The sequence below is a fragment of the Urocitellus parryii genome, chromosome 5 (genome assembly GCF_045843805.1).
Source record: "Urocitellus parryii isolate mUroPar1 chromosome 5, mUroPar1.hap1, whole genome shotgun sequence".
Classification (NCBI taxonomy): Eukaryota; Metazoa; Chordata; class Mammalia; order Rodentia; family Sciuridae; genus Urocitellus; species Urocitellus parryii.
In genome coordinates this window covers 48,422,185-48,431,271 of record NC_135535.1, presented here as the reverse complement: position 1 = coordinate 48,431,271, position 9,087 = coordinate 48,422,185, and the positions used below count along the sequence as shown (strand labels likewise).

At 39.4% G+C, this 9,087-nt stretch overlaps 1 protein-coding gene across 1 annotated transcript; it reads right to left on the bottom strand.

Annotated features, from left to right (window-relative positions):
• Nucleotides 1-4,052: 4,052 nt before the first annotated feature.
• Nucleotides 4,053-8,760, bottom strand: Il22 (interleukin 22). The gene is made up of 5 exons (XM_026386688.2): nt 8,575-8,760; nt 7,934-7,999; nt 7,679-7,822; nt 6,666-6,731; nt 4,053-4,130 (listed from the first exon to the last, which is right to left on the bottom strand). The coding sequence occupies exons 1-5, from the start codon at nt 8,758-8,760 to the stop codon at nt 4,053-4,055; spliced, it is 540 nt and encodes a 179-aa protein (XP_026242473.2).
• Between the last annotated feature and the right edge of the window lie 327 nt (nt 8,761-9,087).

Genomic DNA, 9,087 nt, shown 5'->3' with positions numbered 1-9,087 from the left:
AATATTAGGCACCACAAATATTCTTCATATAAGGAGTGGGGAAGAGAAGAAAGGACAATTAATTAATAGAAAGTATATGTACTACAGTTTCCACTTTTATAACTGTTCATAAGACCTGGCACAAACTCCTTCCTCCTCCACCCTTTACCTAGCACCGCAGTTGGACGGGGCTCTTCACATGGCTACGTCATTTAATCCTCATTCTTGTAGAAATGGAGTGCTTGATGATTCTGCCTCTGGAGCAAATGCAATTCTCCATTAACAAGACTGTTGGGCAAGATGTTATTATAAGACAATGCAGTGAGTCCCCACGGTCCACCTAGCCCTCATGGTACAACAGCAATACAATTTCCCCTTGGTGAGCAGGACCAGTCATTTCAACCTTCTCCATCTTGTTTTTCCAGTGATGAACATTCTTTGAAAATAAATTTTTAAAGATAAATTCACAGTGGCTCTGGTGGCCTCAAGAACTAATAAGACCTTAGCCTTCAGTCCTTGGTAACTTCATTCTCATTTAAGTGTACTCACTACAGTACTAAAATCTTAACCACCTTTCAGAACAAAATCACCTGTCTTTACTTCAACTTCCATATAAAGCACTGTCTGCTAATAAGTAACAGGGTAGAAGTGAAGAACCAGAAGGAAAACTAATTTCCTGATAGTGAATATGATCCACAAATAACTCTGATTTATCAGGCAGTCTCTGCCAAGTATTGGAGTAATGATCACACATCGGTATTGTTTGGCCCCAATTCCCATCTATTCCAATATAATCCATACCTGTTTCCAGGGCTCTTACCCTGGTCTGGCTTCTGTTCTTTGGTTCTTTTCCCTCCTAGATTCACCCTCCATCAGCAGCCAGAGTGATCTTGATAGAACAGGAGTCAGATCAGGATTTTCCCCATGGTGAAATCCCTTCAGTGGTATCAGCCTTAGAACAAAATCTAAATCCTTGCCCTCGCCCACAAAGCCCTACATACCTGGTCTCCAGCAACTCTCTGGTCACATCTTCAGCTTTGTCCCCAGCCATCCAGCTCCAGTCTCAACTTTCTTGCTATTTCCTGGACACCCCAGACTTGCCCCATCCCAATGCCTACGTCTTGCTATGTTCCCAGTCACCTGGCTCTTTCCTGCATTCATCTGTCCCTCCAAGAGACCCTCCCTGGTCACCCTGTCTAAAGTAATCTTCAGGGTCTATCCTCATGCCCTTGTGTTTTCTCCTAGCACTCTTCAGGGCATGTATTATATTACATGTCTTCTGTTGTATTTGCATTTGAATACAATTTCCATGAGGACAGGGGCTTTGTCCATCTGGTATTCATCACCATATCCCATAGCACAAAGTTAGCATTCAATAAGGACCACAGTGAAAATTAAGTGGATGGCCAAAGTGGATAAATAACTGTGTTTATATTGTAGTAAATAAACTACAGAAAAATGAAGTGGGATGATGAGGAAGTGAAGGGGGTGAGGAGGGAATTTTTGATAAGGTTGTCAGGATAAGTCTTTCTGATGCAGTAGCACTTGCAGAACCCTGAAAGAAGGGAGGGAATGATTGTGAAATACTCGAGGGAAGGTTGTTTGGGCATAGAACCAGCAGGTGTGTGTGTGAAACTCCTGGGCAGGAGCGAGACTGATGTGTGGCAGGACCAGGAAGGAGGCTGTGTGATTGGAGCATTGGAGGCAGGGGTAAGGATGGTAGGCCTTGAGGTTGGGGAGGAGGTGGGGACATGATGAGTGCACTGGATTTAATTCTTGGCATGATGGTAAGCTATTTGGGGAAGCCAGGAAGTGCCCAGTCTAAATTTTTTTTTTTTTTGCGTTTTTAAAGTTTACTTGTATTATTGGACTGAAAAATAAACAGTAGGAGGATATTTAGAAGCTATTAGGAAATAATGCAGCAGAGAGATAATAGTGACTTAGGGAGGATTTAGCCATTGAGAGAATGAGAAAATTCAGCCTTTATTTTGGAGTGACAGCAGAGGGAATTTCTAACACATACAATGTGGCAAGGCTGGAAGGAGAAGCCAAGGTTGACTCTAGCATAGAAAGGTTCTTCAAGTCTTGTAGGAAAAAAACCTTCCAATTTTAGGAATATGCTTTCAATCCTGGCTCAATTTCTAGAAGATTGGCTTGGAAAAAAATACAATATCAAATTTTCCTCAAAACATTGTTGCACTAGGCCTCATTCGCAAGAGGAGAGGAAAAAGTTCTAAATATCAGTTTATCCCAGAAATAATGATAATTTTATCAACCCCAAAGGTATTCCACATTGTTATCTATCTCTCAACATTTGGAGCCCAAACCCAGAAGCATTAACTCCATTTTATCCACAAGTCAGCTTGCTGTTCAGCTGCATGCTTACTTCTCACCACCAGGTTTGACCTAATCTGCAGAAACTTGGCAAGCCACTAATGAATGATATATAGAATAATTTCACAAATTCTGATTTTTTTTTTTTTTTTGGAGAAAAAAGCTCTTTAGACAGCTGTCCACTGACCTCTTCTGACTACTGACCTTAACCTTCTATGAAAAGACCTATTAACAAGGAATGGCTCTTCAATGACGGTGCCATTTCTCCATTCTTCTAGATAGATCTAGTCCAACCTTTATCTTTGCCTTTGCTCTGTACCATTGTGCAGATTTTGAAGATGTACGGCTTTCCCTCTGTGTGTGTTTTATTTTGCTTATCTTCCTCTAGGAGAATTCTCTAGCAGTACTAAACTTCACTAGTAAGAAAGGCTCCCCAACATAGTCCCCATTTTCTTATTGCCTGTTTACAGGAAGACTGAAGAATGCCCTCCATAATGGGCTTGACCTAGAAATAAACCAGGTCCTCCACCACAAGAGAGGCTGCATGTATTTCTCCCCAGCCACATCACTCCTTTATTCTATCCACAAACTGCTAATGACACAGATGAGTTCTTTTTCCGTGTCTTACCTTTTACTTTCAGAATGACATGCTGAATCAACAAAATAAATCTTCATAGGCCTTAAAATCAGATAAACCTGCCTCAATAAAGGTCAACTATTATAGTTGTAATGTATTTCTTAACATGTCCCTCATTCAGTTTTCTCATGTGTAAAATGGGGAGACATAACAGCCAGTTTTTATCACTATAACAAATACCTGAGATAATTAACTCATAAACAGAAAAGGCTCACAGTTTGGGAGGTGTCAGTCCATGTGCTCTGTCAATTGGCCCTCTTGCATTTGGGCCTGTGGCAAGGCAACATTATAGTGGGGAGCACATGGCCCCACTCTCCCTATCAAGGGCACACACCCAGTGAAGATCTTTCATTGGGCCCTACCTTGTAAAGATTCTACCACCTCCCAATAGCACTCTCCTGGTACTAAGTCTTTAATACAATGGTCTTTCAGAGACACTCCAGATCCAAATTTTAGCAGTATAATATTGATCATTATTTGAGTCAAGGATAAAGTCATGAGAATAATCAGATGATGGAGATCACGATGATATTGGTGGTATTAAAAGAGAAAAATCACAAAGCCACAATACTTACAATACCCATGTGTTTATTGAAGTCAAACATATTATAGCTCCATAATTACTGTCATAAATATGAATATTAGCCTTATATACTCAGTAACATTTCAAATAAAGTTTCTATAAATAAATCCATATTAATAAAATGGCATAAATAAAATGCATTCTTATAATAATAAATAAATTTATAAATATAAAGTATTGATTATGGAAATGCAATTATTTAGAATTTTTTCTAAAGGAATGAGAAGAAATCTTTTTTTGGAAATAGACAATTAATTAAAAAATTGTTTTCTCTTGTATAAAACATCAGTTATAACAAAATGTTATCAAATAAATCTGTATGCGTGCAAGGTATACCTCTGGTCTTCTGACAAAAAAAAAAAATGATTGATATTTCTTTTGAGCTAAGCAGGGTTTCATGTGGAATTCACCAACAATGGTAGAATTTGGCTTCCCATTTTCCTTTTAGTAAAAAAGTTCCTTTAGAAATCTTATTGTTATTTTTAGCAGGCAAGCTATTCATTTTCCAATTTTACTCCATCAGACGCAGGCATTTTTCAAATAGAAAAATAGCAAATTCAGTTCTCCAATTACTTTGATCACTCCGCTCTCTCCAAGCTGTGAAAATAAGAACACAAATGTATTTAAGCATTTTTGCCATGTTTCCTAAAGAGGAACAAGTTAAAGGCATATGGAGTGATTAGATTGCTAGAAACAGAAACCAGGATTTAGCCTTTTGAAAACAATAATATTAACCTTTTAGCCTAAGTATAATATGATTTGCCAAAGACCTTAAAATGATGGCTATCTGAACTGAGAAGGCACCAATAGGTATCCATCTCATTCATGTCCCCCTAATGAAACTATTGATGGATATGGTAATTAGTTTGATTGAATCTTTTACAATATACAGATAGATCAAAATATCCCATTGTAACTCATAAGTTACACAACAATTATTTGTCAATTAAAAATAAATAAATTAAAATGCTAATGAGAGTCAGGGAATGCTGGGCAGAGGGCTGTATGGCTCCTAACCAGACTAAGCACATTGAAGCCACAGTGGGATCTAGGAACCCGAGTTCTGTCCATCATGGCTTGACCTGCCTGCCACATGGCCTCCAACTGTCTGTGAGCAATCAGTTACAACTCAGCTCAAACAGCCTCGAATCAAAACCACATGTGTACCAACAAGCACTTGGGCTTTCTGTTCCCTCTTCTTGACAAAAGGGGTCATAATTCAGCAGTAGATCCCTTGCCTCGCACTGAGTTCGATCCTCAACACTACATAAAAATAAATAATATAAATAAAGTAAAGATATTGTGTCCATCTTTAAAAAAAATCATTTTAAAAAAAAAAGGGGGAAAACAGATTTTCATTTACGTGGGGAAAATATCAATTATATTATTTCCAATTGCCTTAATAAATAAAAAGCCAGATATATAGATGTTAACATCATTTCAGGTAGAAGACAGATGACGCTTTCAAACTCAATGGGAAAGAAAACCCAAGTTCAAGTCCAAAGCCTCCTCCTCTGAAATTTAAATTTGTTCCAGATTATTTGAAGAAAAATCCTGTCATCATGGTCTTCTATACTTTGTTCTCCTTTATCTTCCTGATTTCTTTCCCCCTACTAGTTTTCCATATTTTGTTTGACATAATGCTTTTTTATATCTCAAAGACTCCCAACCAAGACCATTAAGAATTTCATGGCTTATCTTGACCTGCTGTCTGCCCTTTGTGCTACCACAGCCTGCTCTCTGCTTTCCCCTCCACTCACGACTGCCCTCCCATTTCAGATAGCTCTGATCAGTTTTTCCTCCTATTGAACTCTCTCTGAATAACATTTTCTCTCTTGCCAGTGTGCTTTCTGAAGCTACAGGGAGAAAAAAAAGCATCATCACTTTTCCACATGGCAACCCATTGTAAAAATGAAAGTTGGTTCTCCCCACATGGATTAAAGGATTTCAAAAAATCCTTTGTTTTCTTATACAGGTCTCACCTCCCATGTGATTTCTCTCTCTCACACACACACCTCACTTTTCTAAAGACCACAAAGCAATCTGACATCAGGGGTTTTAAAAACGAGAATCACAAAGCACATGTTCTCTGTGGCATGCTAACATTCAGTCTAGGTAACAGCTCTATAACAAGAGATTCCAGCTTCACAGTGAAAAACTACAAAGCTTGCAGTAATCCAAGGAGTGCAAACAGTCATGCTTGATAAATTATGCTTAGGAAGAAATTTCTTCTAAAAAATAATTATGATAGAAAAGGGGGGAATTGAGGCTAAGTGAGTTATTGAAAATTTCATCAACTAGAGCCTTCCTGTGTCTGAGTATTCAGGTGCACCTGCTTGCAAAAAGCATTTACTTTCACTGCCACCAATCATTCCTCTGGTTTGGGGCTGGGTCATATTTGCTGGTCTGAGCCTTCCACTATTGTTCCTTAAATAGGCCACATAATTATTTACCATAGAAATATACACTAACTCACAGTAGATAGATACTTAATAGGGGTTGTTAAGGAAATGAACACTTCCATTTCATTATAATAGATCCATGACTAATATTCTCACTCTATTTGAAAACCATCAACAGTGATTGGACACAGTATTATGATAATTAAACATAATTATCAATGATCCCTGAACTCCATCCTAGAAGTAATTTTGTTATTGTTCTAGGTTGATTTTTTTTCCCAAGTGTCACAGCATCAAATCAATGGCTTACAAAAAGCACTTCAAATAAATTTTGACACTTTTCTGGGTTACAGAAAACAATCCTTCAGATTGTGAGTCAATAGGACTCTAACAGAATAATACTAAAACTAATACCTATGGCTGCTGAATAGGTGCTGACCTGAGAGCAGAAGAAGGATACCTGCATTCCAACTTGGTTCTGCCACTGGCCATAAGACTATCTGACCTAAGTTCCCTGATTGGTTTCATAATTTGCTTCCCTGATAAGCTTCATGATGTGAAAAATTTGGAAATTGATTTATAGATGCAGACATGTATCTATATACTCATGCACCTAAGTTATCAACTCAATCATAGGAATATCGAGCAAAATATCACAAGGAGGGAAAGAAGAAAAACAACATTTATCTCTCCTATTAAATGACTTAGTATGAACATTTATCAATAATACCTTTTCCACTGTGTCCTTCAGGTTTTGCACATTCTTCTGGATATGCCGGTCGTCACCCTTGATATGCTACAAAATGAAACCAAGAGTAAATATTTTATCTTTGTTTTGCGGAAGCTTTACGAACCTCAACGCCCTTCCAAGCCATGTGACAATTAATTCACCTGGAATGGAAGCTCTGGGTAATCTTACCCACAATGACCTAGATTTCACCAGCGACCTAGATTTTATGAGCTCTTGAATTGTCTTGGACACCAAAATCCAGACACTTCCCTTACAGAGGACCTGTTTTTCATTGTCAGGAAATCCTTTGGGGGTTTAAGTTTGTGGAAAAAATGGAGTGGTTTATGCCAATTCTGACAGGAATCAAACTTTAACTGCACCTCATCAAAACTGTGTGCTCAGAACAACATGTGAAACATCTTATGTGAACAGTAGGAACTCCTCACTTAACAGCAGATACCTTTCGCTCTGCCCACTCCTCTCCAACATGTCTCAGAGTTTTAAATTTGCATCAAGTTCTCACACTTCTGATTTTGTCATGATATCAAGAAGGGAACAGCCCTTGCTTACCCACCACCATTAAGGCTTCCCAGGAATATCGAGTAAAATATCACAAAATATCATCTCTTCCCACTTTCTCTCTTCCCATTCCCTCCATCTAGTAACTTGTACTCAGTGGATCTATTTCCACATATAGGTGTTTTTCTTCCACCTCCCAACATCTTTCTCACCACATATAAATCTGAGTTGTTTTCTTTCCACAGAAAAACAAATGAGGTTTCTGTACACTTTACTACCAGATTCCAAGCACCACTATACACTAAAAATGGGACTCAATTAAAGCAAAAGCTAACCCTCTGCAATTCCAAATGATTCCTGATGACCATGGTGCCGAGGCAGTAAGCCCAGGGATCAAGAAGGAGAGAGGGCTGGTGGGGAGCAGGCTCTCAGTGATAGAAGGAGGGAAGGAGGTGGCCAGGAGTAGGTGGAGGTAGGCTGAGGCAGGGACTTACACAGAGTCTGAGATCGTTGTTGAGACCTTCCAGGAAGGACACCACGTCTTGAAGGTAGGGGAGGGGTCTGTCTGAGTTGGGGAGCAGCACTTCTTCCAGGGTGAAGTTCAGCACTTGCTTCATCACATAGCAGCGCTCTTTCATCTGCAGGTGGAAAAGACACAGTAGGGATCATGTGAGGAGGCAACCAGAAGACCCATCCACCAGCTAACCACCGATGGGCCCCAGACTCTGCTCATCATAACCATAACTTACACTGACTCCTTGGTAGAGTCTGTCATCAATGAGACGGACGTCTGTGTTGTTATCTGCAAAGCTGGCCTGGAAGAGAAGAAAGACTGAGTGTCGGGACATGGAAGATATACAAAAAAGGTCTGTAAGTGGAGATGTACACCTTGCCCTATCCCCAGAGCATATATAAAAACTGAAGATAGATGTATACATGAGCTTTGAATAATGCACAAAGGAGTAAAGAAAAAAATTAATAATCAGATGGGCTACAAAGCAACTCCTCCTTGGATAAAACTCAAAGTATGTATCCTAAGGCCAAAATGGAACGAAGGAGTTCTGGTAAAAATTAAATCTTCAAATAGTCTCCAAAGAGACATACAAAGTTATCTGTAGGGATAAATGATAAATTCCTAAAGATCTCAGAAATGCTCAAATAAAATGTTCAGAACGATGTGGAATAATGACGTGGTCATATTGGGTGTATGCCTGAATATAAGTAACCATGAATCCCACCATTGTGCATAATCATAATGCTCCAATAAAAATATGAGGGGAAGAGAAATTAAAAGAAAGAAAGAAATAAATACTAAAAAAAGGGAAACTTTAAGAACCATTTGGGTCCCAAGGAGATACGATGAGAAAGACAGCAAGGTTGAGATGAGTACCTCCTCAGCCAGTAGGAAGGTGCGGTTGATGATGAACGGCCCCTCGAAGCTGGCCTTGTGGAGCCCACAGTGGTCATTGATGGGCACCGCTGCTCCACCCTGCACTGCCAAAGCAATGAGAAGGAGGCAGCTGGCAGCCAAGGTCCCCACAAGGGAAGAGCTCACAGATTTCTGCAGGGCAGCCATTGCTGATAACTTGAGTAGCGACTAGGAAAGGAGAACCTGGTGTGAGGCGAAGAGGAGGCAAAGACAGCAAGAGGGAAACAAATTAGTCCAGAAGTATCACACCTAACAGACCAACTGTATCAGCTTGCTGAAACACTTACCTGTTTCGGAGATTCTGCTTATGATGGAACAGGTAGAAGCTATTGCTTTTATAGCCCCTGGACATCATTTTTTTTTAAATTGTGAAAAGTATGACATCAGCAATTATCTAATTTCCAGCTCTGTCTTCTGAGAACTACCTAACCACTATAGGAGCCCACAAAACGCTACCTCCTATCCTTCCCACCT